The following is a 24,525-nucleotide window of genomic DNA, read 5'->3' on the forward strand; positions in this document are numbered from 1 at the left end:
TGTTTGCGTAATTTTTGTTTGAACAAAAAGACCCTGACTTGCATAAATTTTTAACAAATTTCCGATGCATTACATGCAAAATTTGGCTATACTGAACTAACTCACGACCTTCGCACTCTTCATCATATCAAGATTGTTATAGCCCACAGCTATGGCCATCAAATGCTAAGGCCAGCAAGACCACTCACCCGTCACTGTCTGCCTGAGCTGCTCGACCTCTTCGTCGTGAGCAGCAGTACCATTACTCGTCAGGTCGGATGACACGGACGATGCCGCCGAGAGCGCAGGAACTGGCAGGTCGGACAGGTCTTCACCCGATGCGGCCACCTTCTCCCAGAGTATCTGGGATGTGCGTCGCAGGTCCTGGTTCTCCACATACCACTGCGCAAGAGAATGTGCATCAGACCGATGCCAGAGATTTGAGAAGGACCTGCAAAAGCTCCCACGTTACGCACCAATAAAAACAACCTTTGAAACAATAAAAAAAAGACTTCTCACATTTAAGAGCTTCGTTATGGGAAAGTGGCTGTACTTCACATTGCTGGTGCTAAATATGAAAGTATGTTTGAGTCCATTTGATTATCATACACTTCTCCCAGTTTTCTTACCATAGCTAGCTAACAAGCAAATAAAAACAAGGCATTTATAATGCCAAATTGTGGAGCAGGTTAATACATGAGCACAGCTCCTCAATATAAACGAAACTTATCTTGATTCACTAACAAAATATACATTTAACATATGAAAAACATGGGAAAGGCCGGAGATGGAAATTCAAGACAATAAGCAAAACGAGAACAAGGTAAAAGCGAGAGCCAACATTTCGACAAGTGGACTTGTCTTTTTCAAGGCGACATATGCTTTCCTCGGCACAGTATATATGGGTAGGGTTCTTCTAAAGGGGAAAAGGGTAAGGCGGGTAGGTGAGGCAACGACCGAAGGTGTGTTAGTGGCGGTTGTTAGAATTGAAAAGAAAAGAAAGAGGTGCTATTGACACGGCCGTCAGCTAGCTGTGTGTTTTTTCGTGGAAGGGGCCTGGACGATGGCGGGGGTGGGGGTAGGGGGGGGGGAATTATCTGCTTCGCTGGAGGTCATTCAGTCATTCAGACCAAGATTCATGCCTGCTAAGCTCGCATGGACTCATTCAGACACACCTCAACTCATCTGAACAATTGCTATTTCCACTATACACGAGAATGCCTATCTAAATTTGTGTCAGAACATATAGGCAAACTCCACAAGGGACAAGCATAATTGAAAAACCAATATGACAGTTAAAGGGCGGGCACCCCTGGCTTTGGACAGGCAAACAAGAACAGGGCCTTTAAGACGTAAGACAAATAGTGAAAACAAGAAAACACTCATCCAGTTAAGCGAAGCATTAGATTTAAGTCATGTTATGCTATAAAAATATAGTAATGAGGCTCTAAGCACCTTCCTAAGTGTACTGCATAAATTTTATGACAAGCACTCACCTTAAAACTACTTGTTCACAACACATGAACATGTTGCATACCAAGAGTCAAATGTTTACAAAGACAATAAATTTTTTTAAGAATAAGAAATGAAAGGCCCTGAGCATGACCTCTCAAGCTGGAAAGTCACAGGTGCTCTCCAAAGCACAAGATAGTACATAGTACATAGACATCACATTTGCAGAAAGCAAAACATAAATTGCTACATTCATGAAAGTACATACATACTATATCAAAATAAGAAAAATAAAAGTTTTATGAAACTGTTGATGTAGTCACAAGTGGTACAAGAGAGATGCATAGCCACACTATGGCAAAAAAATGGCATTGTGTTTTGGAATAAAGAATTGGCAATTGCCCCAATTTAAATATAATTCTAATAATTTTCACATGAAAACTACAATAAATAAGCATTTTGTAAATGCAAGGAGATGTTGCATTAGCTCAGAAAGTGAAGGAAGGATGCTGTTCTAACCACTCCAGCAAAATGGAATTCCACATTTGTATATGCCACAACAGTGTTGAATTAGCTTTTTGGCAGCACTACTGTAATGGCCTAAGGTGGTTTGAGTTGTTCCTCTGTTTTTTGGCTATGATTCAGCAGCAGCAGGGGAAGCGCTTTTTCCAGATGTTAAGCGCGGCAACCACATGCATGTGATATTCAAGCAACAGTAAAAAGCGACGCAACTCACATGCTGTCAAATTGCAGCATGGTGCAACAACATGGACAAAACATGAAGAAAAAGAAATTCTCAATAAATTTACACTGTTGTCCAAATAAACACAGTAGTGCACCCATAAAGACATTGCAAACATACCACGAGGTCGATGTTTTAACCAAGGTGCAATAGACCTAGCTTTAATATGCTGTCATTGCCAGTGAAAATCTGTTCTGTGCCACCAGTACGAAATGCTGTCGCACCATCTGGTGAGCAAAGGTCAAAACACTTTTGCGGCTCTCAGTGGTGTCTCAAGCCTAACAGCGTCATAGCAAACAACTGATCTCAATAATAAAGACAAGACAATGCCAATACTTTGACCTCAGCTTGAGATGAGAGGGAGCGATGGCCAATTTTACTATATATTTTCTGCTGCCAGAAAGCAAGTTGCAAGATGATGATGATGATGATCATCATCATCATCAGCCTGGTTACGCCCACTGCAGGGCAAAGGCCTCTCCCATACTTCTCCAACTACCCCGGTCATGTACTAATTGTGGCCATGTTGTCCCTGCAAACTTCTTAATCTCATCCGCCAACCTAACTTTCTGCCGCCCCCTGCTGCGCTTCCCTTCTCTTGGAATCCAGTCCGTAACCCTTAATGACCATCGGTTATCTTCCCTTCTTATTACATGTCCTGCCCATGCCCATTTCTTTTTCTTGACTTCAACTAAGCTGTCATTAACTCGCGTTTGTTCCCTCACCCAATCTGCTCTTTTCTTATCCCTTAACGTTAGACCCATCATTCTTCTTTCCATAGCTCGTTGCGTCGTCCTCAACTTAAGTAGAACCCTTTTCGTAAGCCTCCAGGTTTCTGCCCCGCAAGAAAAGGCAGGCTAGAAAAGCACAGTTACCACAGGATGAAGTAGCCAGTAAATGGAAAATGTACCAGGAGAAAAAATCTATGGTTCAAATACTGGTGCAGGCAAAGATAAAAAGTGAAAGTGGACACTGGTTGTCAGAAATACGTGAGAAAAAGAAGGCCGCAATTAGAATATTTTGGAACAAAAAGTTATTAGGCAGGAAGTCAACAATGATACAACAACATATCTTAGATGAAGATGAAAACAAACTGATGATATGTGGTTGTTTAATGGTGCAAGGGCTAAGTCTGGCCAAGGTGCACCATTCAAGTGATCATGGGTTTTTCCCTGGAACGGTGAAGCGCAAAGCACAGATTGGGCACAACTTCATATGGGCCTAAAAATAGATTTGCTGTAGAGTGCATAAAATATATATGCATTAAAATTATGACAATGTCTTGTGAAGCGTACTGTGAACATAAAAGATGAGCTTTGAAAGGATGCTGTACTAAAATGCGCAAGTTCCAGTAGCACTGCTGCCTCATCAGAAAACTTGGGCACAAGGCTTTGGAGGCATGCGCCATACAAAATGCTACTAACGCAGCAGTAGCTTCTGTTGAGAGGTCGTGTTATAAATTCATCAAGCTCACAACTTGCAATAAATCCACATCATTTAAATAGTTTAAGAGTGATTTACTACAAAAAAATGAGCCCACATGAAGGAACATTGCCGGATGGGGAAGAATATTTTGTCTGTAAGCTAGAGGAAAGTGCTTTTTTTCTTTTGGCTTCTGATTAGCAGCACTCCAGCAGGACATGGAGGACGGTCAGTGTCTCTCCACACTTAGCACAGACGGGAAGTTTACCACCAGACAGCCAGTAAGAGTGGGTGCCGTAGGTATGGCCTATCCTAAGTATAGACACAGAATTACTTCAGTTCGTCACATTTTTGCTGTTCGTTGCCGATTGTCCAATTGAGGCTAATTAAGTTAAGCTTATGCAATGTTTCAGTGTCCCACGTTCCCTGCCAGTATGTCCTAATTTTTCTGTACAGAAAAGGCTTCAAGTCCGTCACAGGGACAGATATCACAGTGTTACTTGCTTTCGCTGTAACAGATGTGGCCATCTGGTCTGCCAGCATGTTCCCTTCAATACCTCTGTGGCCAAGCACCCAGGTCACAGCAAGCTGGTTTGACATGTATGCAGTGCACAGAAGTGAATAAGGCTCGTTAAGTACAGGAGCCCTGTGTTTCGGGAACAACATTGGAGACCTTACTAAACTCAAAGAGTCTGTGATTATGATGGCATTGGGAAGGCTGGTTTTCCTGATACATTTAACAGCCGACATTACTGCATATGCCTCTGCAGAAAAGATACTTGTTTCCAGGTGCAAAACATCAGATACTGAGAATGATGGACTAACCCCTGCATAAGACATGCCAGCATGGGACTTTGATGTGTCAGCATAAATTTCCGGCCATGAGTACCTTAACTGAGGTTCTATGAACTGCATTCGGATGGTGTGCCTCTGCAGCATGCTTTGTAACATGAACAAATGATGTGTCACATTACTGAGTTGTCATTGCTACGATGGTAAGAGGTTTTCTGGGGCCTTTAGATGACATTCTAAAAAGGGAAACCCATTTCATCACTAAGCTTCCTCACATGCAGTGAGAAGGGCTCCTCTGCTGTGGGTCAGCTAGGACACAGTGTGGTACATGTCACATCGTTTACAGTAGTGTAATACGGATGTTACACTACTTACTTTTACATTACATTAGTTACTGTTACTTATTTTTGCACCTTCCGAAAATATGTAAAGCTAGAATATGACCTTTGCAAGTTTAGTGACCACTCATTCGATTTCGCATAGAGGACGGGACTTGTCCTGAACACACCTGTGGCCAAGCGGATGACTAAATGATGAACCAGCTCCAACATCCTCAATGTGCTCGTTGCAGCAGAGTGATAACACCACGGCCCCATAGTCAAAATGTGTATGTATAAGGCTTTTGTACAGGTCCAATAGGCACTTCCTGTCGTTGCCCCATGTGGCAGAAGATTTAGGAGGTTCAATGTTTTTCGTGCACTTCATTCTGAGATATTTAATGTGGGGGATAAACGCTGGTTTTGAGTCCAAAACACTATCTAAAATTTATGTTCACTGCTGACAGTGAGTTCCTCTCCATTGACAAAAATACTAGGGGTTGGTGTTATGCCTCTCTTCTTGGAGAAGAGCGAGTAATTACTTTTCTGCATGTTCATTTTAAACCCATTTTCATCTGCCCATCTAGATAATTTGTTTAAATCAGGTATGGACCTGGCATTCGCAGATAGCAATATTGCACGAATTAAAACCTACATAATAAAACATGGTGCATGAAATGATTATATGACGTGAATTAATGTTTATGACAAAGAGCGTGCAACTAAGCACACCTCCTTACTGCACACAGATCTTTTGGGTGAATGTTCAAGACAAGCTATCACCCATTCTTACATGAAACATAGGGTTAGAGAGAGCTTTCGATGGTGTTCAACATGTTACCACTAACAGCCATTAGGTCCCGAAGAATACCGAAATGCCATGTTGTATCATATGCCTTCTCAAGGTCAAGACATACGGAAAGAAAGAACTGTTTATGTATAAATGCATCCCTGAAGTTGGCCTCAATGCGAACGAGGCAGTCTGTTGCTGACCTGCCTTCTCTAAAACTGTACAGAAGGAAGTCTAGTATTTTGTTCATTTCTAGAAAACTAATTAGGCTTCGGTTTACTGCTTTTTCATACAGCTTGCTAGAGCTATTGGTCTGTAACTGTTGGCTAGAGATGGGTCCTTTGCTTGTATGGGTATAACAATAGCTTCTCTCCAGGCAGATGGAATGTACACAGCTATGCACATAGCATTGAAAAGACATGGAAGTGTTCCAAAGGTTTTTTAATGTAAGTACTTGATAATTTAATAAATGATGTGATCACTACTTGGAGCCAAGTTTTTGCTAGAATTCAGAGATGCCTGAAACTCAGCTGAACTTAATGGGCGATTGTAAGCTCAATTTTTGCACATCTGCATTGAAGGTGCTGTTGCACTGTGTGTTCCTTGAACGTCAGAAAAGTATGCATCCAGTGCAATGCGCTAGAGATCTGTGTTCTCACCTAGAAAATCTGCCCAACTTCGTAAGCTGTCGCCTTGGGTATTTACTAAGGGCAGAGGGTGAGACTGTCGGCCTTTTAATTTATCCACAATGTTCGACACCTTTCTTTCATCACTGTATGAATTAATACGGGATATATACTCTTCCCAACTATCTCTCTTAGCATGTCGACATGTTCTTCTAACCTGTGACTTTGCTTATTTAAAATTAATCAGGTTTTCAGCAGTTGGAAAGTCACGAAGCAACCCTCAAGCTTTGTTTTGTTCTTTTCCTTGCCTTTTTACATTCATGATTCCACCACAAGATGGGGGGTTCATTAGTCAGTCCATTAGTTTTCTGCATGCATTTTGTGGCAGCATCTATTATAAAGCCACAGCATCACCTATATTAAAACCAGCAATGTCATCCCTGTCTAAAGACGCAAGTTCTTGGATCAGTTGCCAGTTGACCGAGTCAACTTTCAAGTGCAGAAGATGTGGGGAGCACTCATCAGAAGGGTTCTTAATAATGCTCCACTCAAGGTATAACACGAGAGTACTGAATACTATGCTTAGGTTAACTGAAGAATAGATTTTGTGTGCAACGCCGCAGTACATTGGCTCTTTCTTAATGAGTAAGCATGCACCAGAGGAAATGAGGAAGCTTTCTATTAAATCCCTATTCCATCACAACAGGAGTCTCCCCACAAAGTGTTAGTCACATTTAAATCTCTAACTATATGTTTGGCTCAGGAATTTCATCAATGTAGTTTTGAAATGCAGTTTTATGAATTTGATAATTGGGAGGGATGTATATAGAGCTGATAGCGACTAGCTCATTAAACAACACCGCTAGGATACCAACTGCCTCTAGGGGTGTACAGTAAAAGCCTGTTAATTCGAATTCCGCGGGGATGCTAAAAAAATTCGAATTATACAAAATTCGAGCTAATGAAAGTCAGAGAAAAAACTTGCTCAATTAAGGCGCATATATTGTCCGACGTAGCGACAGTGCATGCGCGCACATGCTACATCACGTTGGCGAGAACAACGTCTATAGTTCGAAGCACTGGCGCAGCCAACATAACTGGACGCGGATGACGTGACCCGATGTGCCCAATGTCGAGATGGCTCCATGGCTCTTGCTCCATTCGCGCCCTCGCGCACTCGTCATGCTGACTGCGCCAACCCACAATGCATGGCGTGGAAAAAAAAGGTGCCCACGCCGCTTCGCGAACGGTCGCAGGCAGCCATTCAAAGCGGTGCACAGGTTGGGGTTCGTTCTGCGCATGCTCCAAATCCAAAGAGAACAGCCAACGGTGCGTGCATCGAAGGACGGCATTTTGGCTGGCGCAGAGCAAGGGCCCTAGCGTGACTGACAGCAGACGACGCATGCCGACGCAAGCCGCAGGAACAAGAGTTGCTGCTCTCAAAAAATGCACTCTCAAAACGCATCACAACCTGCTGCGACGTTGCTCTCCATTGTACTTTCCTAGATGCACCGGCTGCATGCTGCTGAGTTCCACTGTACGCATAGGTGGCATCCAAACACGCATCCCAGCGTGTTTATGTATTGAGCATCTAAGTGTAATAATCACAGAAATATGGAAAGAGAAACAACATGTTTGTTGGAAAGGAAAAAAGAAACCAGAAAGCTGGTGGAACAGGGAGATATGAGAAGTGATCACCGAACGACAGAAAGCATCACGAGAGCACGGGCAGGCAAGAAAAGCGCAGTTGCCGCAGGATGAAGTAGCCAGTAAATGGGAAGTGTACCGGGAGAAAAAATATATGGTTCGAATACTGGTGCAAGCAAAGATAAAAGGTGAAAGTGAACGTTGGTTGTCAGAAATACGTGAAAAAAAGAAGGCCGCACCTAGAACATTTTGGAACAACATAATATTATTAGGCAGGAAAAAGTCAACAACAATTCAACAACATATCCTAGACAAAGATGAAAACAACCTGGAAGGAAAAGCAGCATTAAATTACACCTGAAAAACAACAGCCGCATCTTTCCATGGCAATGACGAGGTCGTATTTGAAGAAAAAAAGAGCATGAAATAGAACCAGATGGAAAAGGAGCTGGTGCTAACAAATTTCGAATGGAAGAAAGCCGAAGAGGAACATCCTAAGCGCACAGCCACAAGGCTAGACGAGGTTCCTGTAAGGCTGATTAATGAACTAGGACCAAAATGTAAGGGAGCTCTGGTGAAAGCAGTGGAAAGAACTTTAAAAGATAGATGAATACCAGACAGCTGGCGACAAAGCGGAATGAATTTAATTTATAAAGGTAAGGGGGAGAAAGATAGAATTCACTCATATTGAGCATTACATCGTTAGTATACAGGTTAGCAATGCAGGCAATTAAGTTAAAGCTGCAAGCATGGGCAGAGAATAATGGTGTTTTTAGGGAACTTCAGAATGGCTTCACAATAGGTAGGCATTGGGATGATAACTTATTTGTCCTTACTCAGTGTACTGAAATATCAAGAGTAGAAAGCAGACCGTTATGTGTGTCCTTTTTAGACATTACTGGAGGGTATGACAACATAGACCGCAACATTTTGTGGGGTATTCTGGAAGGGGAAGGCTTAGGTGACAACTGTCTACAGCTTTTGAGAAATATTTACCTAGAAAATACGGTTTGCGTTGAATGGAAAGGGATGAGGGGTGAGGAGAAAGTTCATATCAACAAGGGACTGAGGCAGGGGTGCCCTAAATCCCCACTGCTGTTTAGAATGCACATGGTGAGGATGGAGAGGGCGCTAGAAGGAAGTAATATCGGGTTTAATCTCTCATACAAACAGGCGGGTACAGTAGTTGAGCAGCAGCTCCCAGGTTTATTTTATGCAGACCACATTGTGTTGCTAGCTAACAACCAAAGTGATTTGCAACGTCTGGTTAATATCTGTGGACAGGAAGGCGATAATTTAGGTTTGAAATTTAGCATTAAAAAATCAGGTGTTATGTTATTCAACGAAAACGGAGAACAGACAGTGACAATACAGGAACTGGAAACACCTCGCGTAAGAGAATATAAATACCTTGGTATATGGATAAAGGAAGGCAATAGATATATTAAAACACAGGAAAAAACAATAACAGTGAAGGGGAAGAGAAATGCAGCCATAAATAAGCACCGAGTGCTGCAGGGATACAATAGGTACGAGGTGCTCCGGGGTATGTGGAAAGGTGCAATGGTTCCAGGACTTACTTTTGGAAATGCGCTTGTTTGCTTGAAATCAGGGGTACAATCATGACTCGACAGGAACCAAAGGTCAGTGGGTCGCCTCGCATTGGGCGCTCACGGGAAGACTACAAATGAAGCTGTGCAGGGTGATATGGGCTCGACTAGTTTTGAAGTGAGGGAAGCTCGCAGTAAAATTGAGTATGAAGAACGACTGAAGAATATGGAAGAAAGTAAATGGGCTGGGAAAGTATTAAGGTATTTCTACAGCAAAAACATTGATTCAGAGTAGAGGAAAAGAACTAGGAAGCTTACCAGCAAGTATGCGGCCTGTAGGGTGAGCAACACAGCAACAAAGAACGTCAAGCGAAAAGTCAGGGAGGCTGAAATAATCTCATGGGTGGTGGCAATCGAAAAGAAACCTGTCATGAGTAACTACTTAAGAGGAAACAATGAAATCAGGAAAGAAACAATTTATAACTCAAAAGAAGCTCACCGTTTTTCGAAGGGAGATCAGGTTGCCTTAGAACATGCACCTATAAAGCGAGATATAAGAAGGAAGAAGAAGCATGTGCCTGCTGTGGTAAATCTAGGGAAATGATGGAGCATGTTTCATTAGAATGTGAAGATATCTGCCCAGCAGACGATTTAGGAACCACTGGCCTCCTTGAAGCGAGAGCAGGGGGAAAGTAAACATGTCCATGTCCAGAGGTGATTGGAAGATTGGTGGAAAAAAAGTATGGAAACTACAAAAAACGAAGACATACAAAGACAAAGTTCCCAATAGGGGGCTCAGAAAACTTGGTTATGGGAATTCATCGTGGAGTTTTTTGTTTCTTTTTCTTTTTTTTCTTCTTTTTTCTCTTTTTAACCTAGGTAGCACATTAAGCAGTATAATAGCATGAGCTTGGTGGCGCAGCCCACAGCCATATTCCAAAGGGGATGCTCATAACATCCATCCATGCATCCAGCGATGCTTTCCTTTGAGTAGTGCTCCCACAAATCTCAAAGGCTATGCTTTTTGGTAATGCGAACGCCGATAAACGTCATGGCCACCGTGTTATAGATGCTACCCGGTGCCACTTCTCGACAGAACACCTCGTAGATAAAGAGCATTGCCTCCAAGATGTAGCATGAAAGAAAAATAAAGAACAAGAGATGCAGTTTCACCCGAAAGGCGAAGCATCGGTTGAGAGAGCAAATTAGCAGACAGCCGCATGCAGTAAGGATAGTACATTTATCAGCCGTATCAACTTGTAAACATTCGCCTGCTAACTAAAATACTAAGCATGGTGTCAGCGCGCACAGCTAACATGAACATCTAACACCCGATGACTACAGACACCCGCTGTCAAAACGTTGGGTGAGGAAACGTGGCAACAGCAGTGAGCGAAGGGACATTCGTGCTGTCTATCGCTTAAGCGCAAAGTGAGCACCGAGAACACATGGCCGCACAACCGCGCGCAGCCACCACATGCGCAGTTGCAACCGGAGAGAATACCCCCCTCCCCTCCCTGGCACCTCGCAACGGTGGGCGCCTCCCGCGCGAGAGAAGATGGAGCGCTTCCCCTTTGCATTCGTCCCTTTCGGGTAGGTGAGATTGAGCCGCGATCATCGGCTCCCCTCGCACGCTTTCACTCGCACATTAGCATAGGGCGCGTGGCGACGGTGTTATTGACCTTGGACCTTATACGGATCATCGTGGTAACGCCGATGCCCATGCTGACAGCAGAAATGTGCTTGGACTGTCCATATAATTGCTATCGCAATAAATAGGTAAATAAATAAAAAACACGCAGCACCGTGTCCCCTTTTTTATCTTGAAGATATTGAGAGAGGGGGAGAACCGACCTGCAACAGACGGCCACAGATGGAAAGAGCAAAGCTGCGTGGCGACGATCATTGCCAACGTGCTCCCACGCACTAGCACTCTCCTCATCGACGATGGCACGGAGTTCGAATTATCGGTGGGGGTGCGGATTTCAGTGTGAATTAGCAGGATGCGTCACATATTGTTTTCAATATATTGGTGGACGAACCGCGGCGGCTACTTCGAATTATCTGAAATTTAGAATTAACGAGTTGTGAATTAACTAGCTTTTACTGTACAGTGTTTTAATTCGCAGCAGGCTACGCCTCTATTGACTATAATAACCTCACCGCCAGATGACGCAACCGGATCATCACGGTGTTAACGAAAAATGGCTTACTGCCAAAGAAAGTTTGTTTGCATGTGTTTGTTTTACATTGATAACATTTTGTCCTTTCCATTCTTCCAAAAGGTCAGTCTCAGTCAGGTCCATCAAATCATCATCGGAGATGGCACTACAGATGATGCTCATGGTGCGGTGGGGTGTCACTGAAATTGGCATGTCCCCAAAAGACACTAGGTTATGTAGTTTTCCCTATTGCTTCTTGACATGAAGCTCTAAGAGGAGGTCACCACTTGCCAGTTTCGATGCCTTATAGTCTGGGCCAATAGGTTGAATTAGACATATGGAAACAAGGAAAGGCAAGATCGTTCTATTTGTCTTTCCTGGTATCTTAGAGTGAATTACTTGACAGTGGGAAAATATTGCAGTGCTTAGGCCAAAAAATTTTAATACTTCTTCGGTGAACCCTTGTCTCTGTGGTTTCACAGAGGGAAAAGAACTATTGATAGGAAATCTTGAATTTTCGACAGTACTGCCAGCCACCCACTGCAGAGCCCAGCAAGGGAGCATCGCAGGACTTACAAAAAAGAGCCCTGCGGACGCCAACTGTGCAGTCGCGTTCATAAATTTGGAGACCATGCGAGCCCGTGGCCGTGTGCATGCATACGCTGTCTGGCGGCTCGGTGCCTGCTGTCGAGATTGTCGCAGTGCGCATGCGGGTCCATCCTATCTCGCTGGCCTGCGTGCTCGCTCGCTCGCTGCGCACCGGCCGATTATCGTAATGTGCGTTCGTTGCCACCAGGGGCGCAATCGGAGGTCTTTGTTTGTTTCGCATTCTGTCCAGCTGCTGCAAAGTTACAAACTGGCAGTATGTAAAATTTCTGACAAGGAAGGGAGAGAGCTGCCAATCGGCAAGCAGTGAACTCCCCGGACAACAAATGTCTGGGGAGGTTGTCGTTGTTTTTGGTGATGTCAAAATGACGACAGGCTCTTGACCATCATTTTGATTAGGAGCATGTCATCTGCTAGGAGCAGAACGCGACTAGAGAAGTGAAGTTCGAGCGGTAATCAGCTCGGCTACGAGACCGGCTTCGCATAGCACGAATGGTTCACTGCCTGATTGGCTGCACTCTCACTCCCGTTCTCACAAATTTTGCATACTGCCACTTTGTGACGTTGCAGCAACTGAACAGAGCGTATCGAGATCGCCGAAAACAGCGCCGAGATCGAGCGCGTCGAGAGCGTCGAAAACAGCGCCGAGATCGGATCAAGGGGATCGAAGATGCCGCGCCACTGCTTCGTGAACAACACTACTGGCGGCGGCCGCCGCAAATTCCTGTGAACGGTGTGCTCGTGGGTGCGCAACGAGCAAGCGAGCAGGCCAGCGAGATAGGATGGACGCGCAAGCGCACTGCGACACTCTCGACAGCAGGCTCCGAGCCGCCAGACGGCGCGCATGCACACGACCACGGGCTCGCATGGTCTCCAAATTTATGAGCATGACTGTACATTTCCGCTTTAACAAAATACGTACAACCAAGGTTGGTTGTTCCACACAAGGTTAACCCTCACTGTCGGGAAGATCGGAAGTAAAAAGAAGAGAAGACCAGAAAAATTGAAAGTGAGAGAGAAAGATGAAGATTGGGAGGGAGGGTAGGAAAAGGCAACTACTGATTTCCCCGGGTGGGTCAGTCCGAGGGTGCCGTCTACGTGAAGCCGAGGCCAAACAGGTGTGTTGCCTCCACCAAGGAGCCATAAAGGTCTAAACTTTCAGCATCAGTTCAAACCCTTTTCCGCAAACATGGCTTAGACATGCCCAGTTAAGCACTGGAGGGTCCAAACCCTATGTGCTCAAGTCCCTGGTGTCGCAACACACCAAACGCCTGCTTACACACATGCCCCTGTAGGGAAGTTGCGAGAGTGAATTCAGTTGAAGCGGGTGGACTAGTTGCTGCCATGCCGTTGTGCAATCACGCTGTCCCTGGCGGAAGTCACTGCACAGGCTTCCAGGCAACAAACAAAATTTTCTGGCTGGAGAAAAAAACCAGCGACATGACATGCAATGGGTCTCCCTCCACGACCGCTAACCCTGTCACTCATTGCTGTCACTAGAAAATTGGATGCATTGGGTGCCCCTTTGCAGTATACCCGAAATGCAAGCAGCACTTTCATAGTAAAAATTTAGTCACTTAAGCATCCTTACAAGATTTGAATGCGAAAGCATTAGAGCTTATCTAAGTTATCACATCAAATTAAAACTCCACCTTAATCCTCCTTGTTCTAATTTGTACCAACCTTAACCCACTTTAATCAGCCATAATCCACCTTAATGCACCTAAACCCAATTTTGGGAGTGGGCCACAGTGTCCGTTCAATGCCGTGATTGTTCACAGTGGGATTTTGCAATGCGAGCCACAGCAGGTCCAACGCTGGGAATGTGATGACATCACTTGGTCACGTGGATTTTGGTACCATCAAATGAGAACAATGAACGCCGGATTTCCTGCTTCATGGGACATATAATGCTTTACATTAATAAGTTAGCCCAAATAGGTAGAAGCGGGCAATCTCAAAGTAATGGGACTCAAAAAAAAATTTTTTAAATAAATTGAAAAAAATATATATATTGTTAAAAAGTCAATACTCTTTTAACTAATGACTTTTTGTGTTGCATCCTTGTTTTATTAAAATGCTGCAGGCTCTGTAAATTAATGAAAACATCACTTCTAAAGAATACATTATCAGTCTAAACTACAGCTGAAAGTTCCTATTTAGTGCCCTTTCAAAAGCACAGGCTACCTCTCCAGCTGGCTTCAAGCCATAATAATGGGCTGTAAAAACAAATTACTGCAATATTTACGAGGGGGAAGAACTACTGCTGTTAACTGTGTCACTAATGTTCTGCTTTGATGACCCTCTATCACTTTTTATTTCCATGCCGATTCATGTGCAATGCAAAGAATTCACCCTAGCTCAATATTTTTAAGGCGAAAGCCTTATATGCCCCATGAAGCAAAACATCCAGTGTCTGGCATTAACATCAGATGGCAAGAAAACTCATGTGACCAAGTGATGATGTCTCGTTCCCGGTGCTGGATCTGCTATGGCTCCCACTGCGAAATACCATGGTGAACAGCCACAGCAGCAGCCGAACGCCGTGGCCCAGACCCGCTCACTCCCAAAATTGGATTAAGGTGGATTAAAGTGGATTAAGGTTGTTACAAATTATAGAAAAGTGGATTGTGGAGTTTTAATTTAAGGCGATAGCTTGAAGGAGTCCTCATGCTTTCGCGTTCAAATCACCTAAGCATACTGAAGTACTGTCAACTTTTCTAAACACACCTTCGAAAACCACCAAACAATCACCAAGCAAGCACAAGAAGATGCAACCGACCTGAGAGGCCTTTTTGAACACCTTGGAGGCAGCCTTTGTCTCGGCATTGTAGCGACTCCTGAGCATGCCGTACTCCTCGCATACAGCTTCCGAGGCTGCAACAAGGCACAACACCAACCACACATCTGAGCACCCTCGCCTGTCATGAAGCCAGTCTCTGCACTTCCCCGCTCAACGCCAGATATGAATAAGCTGCACACCAGCAAATAGAGGCTCCCTCAAATCCCATGATTCCGAAGGATGTGAGTCAATAGCTGTGTACGTGTGTGCCATGTAAAACTGATCGGGAAGTTGTGACAAAGCTTGTTATATTGCTGTTGCCTCAGTTCTATAACGTGCTGCGGATATGTCACTTCCTTTTGAAGGCACAAAAAAAGAAGGAAGTTCCATTATGCTTGCGCTGTGCCAGTGATAGCAGCACGGTGAATGCGCTTCAGGCCCCTTATCACTGGCACAATGCCCACACAAAAACAAATTTTCAACCAGGAGCACTAGCAGCTGATAACAATATTGCCAGACGGCACAAGAGGTGCAATGCTGATGTATAATCTGAACCATGAGATATTCTGCAAGAAGTCATGAGCGGACAAAAAAGTGCATTTCTTGTAGACCTCCAAGTGTCATGCGTGAACACTGCGAAGATATTAGGATGAATGGAAGTTACTGACTCGCTCCTAACAGTGAGGCAGTAAATTCCTGGCATGTATGGTATTGCACAGGCTTCCTTAAGCACAATGAAAAAGCAAAAGTGCAATACTTCAATTTCTTACTTCACAAAGTCCCTACAGAGTGTCATTCAGCCTCACAATATTGTTACATATTCTGCAACAGCGTTGTGACATTACAATACAGTATTCGAGATATATCACATGCGTGCCTTGTGTGAAACTCATGATAATAAATGGGCAGATGAAGCCAGCATGAGCAAATTCCACTGGAACAACAAAATCTAAAGACTGTGCTTGAGGTCAGGGAACGCATAATATAATAATTAGAACTTCAACATATGGTAAGCCCTATTCTTAATAAGGCAACCAAATGCTATTCTTATACGAAATCTACCAATGAGATTCTATTTTCTTCTACATTTCATCAATACATTGTACCTTATGTGTTTGATATGGTCAGGATAACGTAACTCTGTAGTAGCTACACAGTGTAACATCAATATATTGTACTCGTATTTCTTGAATTTCACTGTACACTGAACAAATTCATGACGCAGTAATGATGTGATGCACAAATATGGGGAAGTAATTCAGACAAGCGAAACAAAGTGTTTGAGTGTGAATATGAATGTTCCGAGGGTTAAACAGAACTCAGTAGCAACCGGCAGTTCATATGGCATGGCTTCAAGCCATTCTCCTTGGTGAAAAATGTAACAGCTTTCATAAACAGGGAACTGGGTCCCAGTGTCAGAAACTTCAAGTTCACCAGAAAGCAGGCAACCATAAAAGTCGTTTACTCATACTTGAGGCAAAATTGCAATTCGAACTAACTAATCCCTGTGACCAACTTTTGAAAGCTTTCAAATGAAAGCTTCACTGCTACATGCATGCGGTGTGAAAGAAAAGAAAAAAAAATGTGATTATATAGCAGCACTAGTCTTTTACAGAGCGCTATTTGGCTGTCATACCTGTCTTAACTTTGTTTATTAGAGATGCTGAAAGGATTTGAAGCCACGAAGAGAACACCATCCCGGTTTCCCTAACTTGAAAGAAGGTTTTTGCTACTGATTACTACAGTATTTCATCCTGGCGCAGGGCTTGAAAAAACCGCTCTCAACCTTTCTGGGCCAGTCTTTATATTTCACACAAGGCCATGAGTCGGTAGTTGGTAGAGCAGCTACCCCAGAATAACAGTCGTACCAGTTTCGATCCTTAGACTAGGATTAATTTTTCAATTGAGAAGTAAAATTTTTTGTATTCTTTCTTTTTAAGAATCGTGAGCAGTTCCTCTGCAGCCTTGTGCCATTTTCATTTGATGGTCCACATTTTCTCTGAAATTATACTTGACCCCTTAAATGTTTTATTATTCTGACCAAAAGTAACCATATCTTGCTTTTTTTTTATATGGCTTATTTTCAAACTTCTCTCTATTGAAAACTCTTTTAAAGCATTTTCAATCAATTTACTTCATGTATTAAGCGTGAGAACCTCATTTTACCTCCTCACTATGCAACATATATGTACTTGTCATTGCCACAAACGGTACAGTTAGAAACATGAAAAAATGCTTTATTTTACACTGTTTTTGTACTAGTTTACTCATCAATAAATTGAACTGAATTGAACTGAAACTGTCCTGTGAAGCAAAGTTCTTGACCAAAGAAAGTTTCTCGCATGTTCTAGCCCTTCTTAGGAAGGTCAGAGCTGAGCAGCAGCTTTCTTTTACATGCACAATGCACATGTGAGCTGTTAGTCGCAGGCGCCATCATTCAAATCTGTCAAAAGGCACAAAAACCACGCAATAACAAAAACACGGTCTTTGAGTAATGGCAAAGTGCTGCCATCTATGTATTAGAAAGCAAAGACCGCGTTAAACACGCCCCTCCATTGTTGACATAATGGCTGCCATCTATGTTGTAGAACATGAAGACGACCAACACGGCAATGCTGAAAAAGTGCTGACATTTATGCAGTAAAACAAAAAAGATCGAAATAACTGCACACTTCAAATTGCGCCACTGCAACCGTCTTTGTAACACAAGAAAAAACAAAGTGGACATGCCGAGCTCATCCAGATTGCTTTGAATATAGGATTATTGCCGTTGACAAGCTGAGCTCGTCCAAAACCTTCGTTTTCGGGTATTATGTTTCTTGAAATTCGGGGGGTGAAAATCGAGTGTTATTTTCAAAGAGACAAATTCGCAAGAAATTACAGTTTCATTGTTCTTTGGCCCAAAAAACCAGGAGACATGGGAGGTTTTGTTGTCTGGCAGCCCAAAGTTTGGCATTTTTCTGGTAACTTTTAGAAACAACAGAAGCTATGGTGTCTTTTTGGACACAAATGTTCTATGTAATCAAGCGAAATAATTCACAGGAAGAGAGCTGCTCAAAAACCATGAGACGAGCTCATCTCTTCAAATGTTTGTTAGGCCTTATTATTACATTTAAAGGAAACCAAATTAACGAAAACAACAAATTGTGACTGTTCCTTGCACTTTCTTAACAAAGGAATAAAGTACAAAAATTAGTGCACACGGACATGCTTCGCTGGAGGTGTAATGCTTTTCCTTATCTTACAAACCCTAGTTGACGTATAGTAGTCGACCACAAAACTTTACAGACCACGAAATCCGAGAAAAACCTGATTATCTCCACAAACTCATTATGCAACCCAGAATTCCCATTTATAGCCTCTACTAGTATATGCGAAAAACACTGTGATGAGCGGTGTGCCTGGATACTGTTGCAGGCAGCTCGCAAATTTTAGTGCTTTCCGAGATCCCGTGATTTGTAAACTTTGGTGGTCGACTGTACATTATCATACGCTTTGGCGACATTTCTGCATTCATGCTAGACGTGCCAGGCCTTTCATCTTGGACTGCTACAGTCCTATTTTACTGTTTCCTAATAAATACTCTTGCTGCAAAATTAATGGAATACCGACCAGCCGCATCACCCACCCTTCTTTGAACGTGACGCAGTTGGGTAGACATCCTATAAACGTCAGAGCTACCGCTCGCAAGGCAAAGCAACGTCAACACTGCGTCAATTCGCATCCAAGCACATTACCACTGTTTACGTGTATGCAACACACGGAAAGTGCAATGCAATGCACCATGGTCACTAGAACTACACTGCTACTAAAACAAATAAGCTTTCATTCACTCAATGCAGACAGGCACTGACTATATCTTATTTTTATAATAGTAGATTTCGCTTGAATGTTAAGCAAAAACAAGACATATATCATGTTTACATATTACTAATGTTAATAACATGATATATCTTGACCACTTATTCACAAAAGATGGGCAGTGTTAGTTTTGCAACACTTGCATTTACTGTTATCATTTACGAAAGGGCAAACTTCAGGGAGAAAGTGAGTGTCACTTGATTTTTATATCGGGAATTACAGGGTTTTACCCAAAAATGAAGGTCTCCAATTACAATTGAGTATTTGGACACTTTATATCTGTGGCCGTACACATATCAATCGGCCTGTTCGACAGTATTCATTGTAATAATGAGCACAGCATTTCTCAAGAAATATTATGATTGGTGGTCAATGCCCTTATGTCTGTTGTCTCAGTGCTCATGAAATGGGTCAAATGTTTCTTGGTGCTCAGTACTGTACACTGATTTTAATTAGCCAGTAAACACTCAACACAAAAAAGAACTTGCATTCATCAAAATGCCAAATAAAAATGTCATCGTAAAGTGGATTGAACTATAGGGTTTTTTTTTTGCAATGTTATTGAATTAATAAACTTATCTAAGGACTGAATAGAATCTGTGTACACAGCTGCGAGTTTTGCTACATAGAACATCAAAAGAGATTGACACAAAGTACATTCCAGTCAAGCATACCATGCACAATGTGACCGCATACAATGCACAAGCTTCCTGTCCGACAAGCCCAAGGTCTATCAAAATACAATTGTACCTGCAAAGCAGTTGGTACCTGATAATTCTGTTGTATGCAAAATGATTTTTCCTTTTTCTCATTTTTTTTTTCATTGAGGTTATCACAGGAAAACAGACAGCAACCTTCCTAATAAGGATGCAAATGCAAGAGCGGAGTGCACAAGTGCGCAGTAGAGAACCAGAAACTAGTGCAACGCGCCTAATTTCTGTTAAGTATGAAATTACATGCACGATGCTCTGGGCAATTGCGGGGACTCACCATTTTGCAGTCTGTTCAGTGTTTCCTGCTGCTCTTGTACTTTCAGCTGTAGTGAGGCATTCTGAGAAAGAAGGGAAAAGTTCACATGACCGATTTTGTTGTGGTCATCAGTCGCTTAGCAAGCCTACATGGCTTGCTAAGCCACATACCATCATGCACTAGTCACTGTCACTACGTAAATATTTCCTAAAGTTGCTGTTTGATTCACTCATTATCAAAGGAAATGATTGAAGATACAGCTTGCCAATTCCACCGGAATTTCTGCATTCAAAACTGCCACTGAAAAATACCATGCATAGTGATGACAAGGCATTTCAACATTTTTTTTTTACTTCCATGACGACATTGCATAATGGCCTCAAGCCCTGAACATATAAAAGCAAATAATTAACGAATTCCACCTGCTTGAGTGCAGCAGATGAGCATCTCTTACTTAGTGTCTGAAAATATGTGCAGAGTGTCTTAATGAGAGGACAAAAGCTATTCAATTTTAGCCAGTCAATGCAATATTACCACAAACCCATCTAATCCATGCACAAAAAGGATGATCATATAGTTTTCTGCCCACAACAGGCGGCCCTTTTTTTGTTGTCAACAGCACATTTCACAGCTAGGGAGATGCACACAGCATTCCAATCGTTTGCACTGTGACAAGCTTCCATGTCTTTTTTTCTTCCTATGTAAAATTAACGTTGCAGCAACATTGCATTTGATTTCACTTTTACCCATATAAATAGCTTCTATGTAACACAAAAATGAGTTTGTGGGGAAAAGAGCTTGCGGCAAACCAGCCGAGCAGCCTTTCTGCAGACTGCACGTGGAAATGCAATAAAGCGGGTGTTGCAACAGACAGAAAACGTAAGTAGACAAAACAAATACAGAAATAAAACACAGTAATGAATTCCATTTGGCCTTAAAGGATATTTCGTAACCGTTATTAAATTTACCTCCCTGTGTTTGAAATTTGAAAACTAGAAACAAAAGTGACTTTTCAGTATGTAGCAATGTTGTACTACTACAGAAACTATATTTCAATCTTATGTCATTGTTAAGTTCACTTGTTAGTTTTGTTGGGACCTCTTTTGTTGTAATTTTCACTAGTGTTATGTACTGCTTTTGTGCTCCATTTATCGTGTACAGTTTCTCGTTTTATCCCACGAACTGAGCTCTCCGTGTCAGTATAAAACAACAAACTAAACTAAGCAGCAGTGAGGCACGCTACCTTCATTAGGATGTGCTACAACAGAGTGTTTTAGCTGACTTGTATCAAATGTTAAGAAAAGTTTGTGCACAGTACACATATACAATCAACTTAGGATCGTTCTGTACCCACTTGAACAACTAAACATATTTTTTATGATGAGCCTAAGTTGAACAGACTTTTTATTTTTTTCATTAAATGAAGCTTTGAAACTTTACAAAAATATGGGTGAAGAAAAAAAACTAGTGTGAGTTCGTATTTAACCATCTTTTAGTAGATTTCAGTGGGCACAATCGACAAAGCCAGAGAAGAAAGGTACACGTGAACAAAAGTGCTGACTCACAACTCAATGTTTATTAAAAAGAAACTACAACTATTGTGCGCACTGAAACCTACTAGAAAATTATCATAATGTTCTGTTCCCACATGAGTACATTTCGCGTCATGACAAATACACCTCCTGCGAAACTGATTTGCCGAAAGGCTACCACGGTAAGTTATTTAGGGTGCTCTGAGGTCTGTGAGCATTTTTTTCTTTAAGACTTCAAGGCCAAGGACCTGTATGTATTGAATAAAGAAAGAAAAGCAAAATATGTCATGTCAGTAGGCAGTGATCCGAAGAATTTATTTAAATTCAAAATTTCCAATGGAAATATTTTAGAATACCCGATTGATTTCTCCACAAAAATAACCACTGTGGTTTCAAATTTTACGAGTTCCACAGAAAGTGTGCGAGGTCTGAAAAAGTGCTGCGTCACAAAGTAATTGCATGCAGCACTGTTTGGGTGCTCGTACAAGTGTCGTATAAACAATCCCTATTGCATGCAGACCAAATGTGTGAGTGTGCCACAAGCCGAACTTACATTTCTTTACTGATGGCCACAGCTATCTTCTCGTGTCGCCCTTTATGCAGTCTGTCAACAGGAAGAATGCTGACAAAGCTTCCAGAGTTGCCATGTGGTACTTATCGCCATATTATGAGGCTTCATTTTCTGCATTGCTTTAGCAGACGAGCTAGCGCAGCTCGTGTGACAGCCAAAGTAATTGTCCTCTATCCATCATTGTTCCTTACGGTCTATCCATACATCCTGCCTGTGTGCAGCACCGATTATTTGTTCAAGACATGTTTGAGAGAATTAATGTCACAGAGAATGAACATCTCATCGTGTGGTACTTTTTCGTTTCTCTAAACTTTCTATGAAGCACCAAGAAGTTGAAGCCACAATAGCTATCGTTATGGAAAGAAATTATTTGGATTATGCTCAATATGCTCTACAACTTCCCAATTGAATGTGTTGCCCTTAAGTCAATACTTTAAAAGCTAGTTAATTAATTTTTGTCAAATGAATGACCTACGACTTAATGTCAAGAGATACTTTAGCTGAGTGTGTTGCATTCACAAAGAGCACACCTGTCTTTTTTTTTTTTACACTTGGCAGAAGTTAGCTGAGACATCTTCTATCTTTTATTTAAAGGCCTGGCAGAAGTTAGCTGAGACATCCTGCATACATATATACAGCCCTGCAGGAAGTCAGTCAAAGTCCAGTAAGTGTTCATTGTTGACTATTGCCTTAATTACGCCTACCAACACTTTCCTTGCTCACAAGCTCAAGCCTTTTTTTTTCAGTCTTTAGAAAATGAATGCACACTTTGTCATTATGAATTAAGCGTAGCACATCAGGTGAGAACAAAGAAAGAAACACAGCACAAGTGTTTACTCACAAACGAAATTTTCTTTCAAAAGATACATATACAAACACAGACAGTACTAAATGTGTAAGTTACTGTGTAGCTGTGTGTAAGAGCTTAAGTTGGATAACTTGCAATGGTAAATCTCAGCAAAGAGAAATAAAAAGACAAAGGAGAGGAGAGAGAAACAATGCAGGCAGAGCACAGTTAAGCATGCTTCCAGGAATTCCTTTAACTTCTCCATGTGATTTATGAGGTTTGAAAGTGTCAGCAAAAAACATTGCATTCAACCTCTGTCATAATCAAGTTGCACTCAACATGAAAATTATTTCATTATATGCAATATTCGTTACAAGCGTATATTCATTACATGCTAATATGTACAAGCAATGTTATACATTTACTTAATTATGTTCAGTATTCATTATTGGCAGGAATTAATTACATACTAATACTGACGATAAATGTTTTGACATTTACTTCCTTATGTTCAATAATTTGGTATATCTGTGTTTGTTATGTCGAGGTTAGACTGTACGTACCAATGCCGATCAAGTGATCCACTTTGGAAACAATTTTGGAACATGCACAATTACTACCGTCTGCCTTTGTAGATGTGTTTCATAAAAGAAAATTTCAGGTGTAAGTGAGCAATTGTGGTGTCTTCTTTCTTTGTTCTCACCTATCGTACAACGCTTCATTCGCAATGTATCAGTACCAACTCGCCTAAGTGTCAACCTAGTTACAATTTGTCAAGCACAAGGTTGATCTGTGGACACTGATGGCGACTCCAGACAAAGGTGAAGTCAGCACTGTACATGAGTCTTTTACTCTGTCACTGCTTTTCCTAAGCCAACTTCCAAAATATGCGCAAGAAAAAATGTGTCTCGGTAGGTCTAACGCCTCCAACAAATCATAGAAGTGGAATGACCCATAATTCAACACAGTTGCTGTGCTGCATGCTGAATGGACTTATTGCACCTCACAAAACAGCCAAGGCAGGTTTACAGTGTGCAGCGACACGGTGAAAAGCGACAAAGTCAAGCAATGAACACGAATTCATTACCTCATTGCGGTACTTCTTGGCTAGCCTCTGCTGCTCTTCGTAATGTTGCTTGAGTTCTTCGTAACATGATCGCAGGTCCTCGTAGTCTCTCACCGCTGGAATGACAGTGCACATGCGTTATTACATGTCGCTCATCCAAGTTTGAAAATGTACAGGTCCTTCTTTGTGATTCACAATACTTCTAGGTAGTGTTGCCACAGATCATAAAAGAAATAGTAATAGACTACTGCATAAAAAATATATTTTTTTAATGCTGGGAAAAGAGGCATTTTAAACAAATTTTTTCCAGCATGGATGCAATGCTTATTGTTAGCTGTACAGTGTGCTTTCTGAAAAGCAGTAACACAGTACAATAACTGCCAACATTCTTGGCATGGTGCACGTTTTTGAAAAATCATATGGCGTACAGGGAATCTTACATAACTACTAAACATAAAAAGATGCCTTGATGCACCCTGTTTTGAAGATGCCCCATATGACATCTGGCATACTTGAAGTCTGAAGAGTTCAGTGTGCTTTAGGCTAAGCTTAAACCTATAAAAAAAAAAAAAACATTGATTATTGCTTGCTTGAAGTAAAAGTTAATCATGCTTTAGCAATGACCTGCTGAAAAACTTGCACATTTCATAGAAAGTGTCCAAAAAAAGTTGAACATTTTGAAAAAGTTGTAAAACTTAGCTATCATTTTCCTGAAAGATGCCAAAAATCGGTAGATTTCAAAGCTCTACTACAATCACTGCAAATTTGAAAAATCACTAGCTTAGCTGTGACAACATTGCATAAAGGGGCACTACAACACTTTTTGAACATGATAAGGGAAAGTTCACAATGCGTGGACAATGCTGCCATAT

General features: G+C 41.9%; 1 protein-coding gene across 2 annotated transcripts in view; it reads right to left on the minus strand.

The window, feature by feature from the left end:
- LOC126540275 (shootin-1) overlaps positions 1-24,525 on the minus strand; it is a 77,194-nt gene that overhangs the window by 48,226 nt on the left and 4,443 nt on the right. For both annotated transcript variants that reach the window (XM_050187081.3, XM_050187083.3), the window contains exons 2-5: positions 23,675-23,769; positions 19,719-19,779; positions 14,868-14,962; positions 189-381 (exon numbers count right to left, since the gene is read on the minus strand). In XM_050187081.3, coding sequence (XP_050043038.1) covers positions 189-381; positions 14,868-14,962; positions 19,719-19,779; positions 23,675-23,769 — 444 coding nt within the window. The remainder of the gene's footprint in view (positions 1-188; positions 382-14,867; positions 14,963-19,718; positions 19,780-23,674; positions 23,770-24,525) is intronic.

The sequence above is a fragment of the Dermacentor andersoni genome, chromosome 2 (assembly GCF_023375885.2).
Source record: "Dermacentor andersoni chromosome 2, qqDerAnde1_hic_scaffold, whole genome shotgun sequence".
NCBI classification, from domain to species: Eukaryota; Metazoa; Arthropoda; class Arachnida; order Ixodida; family Ixodidae; genus Dermacentor; species Dermacentor andersoni.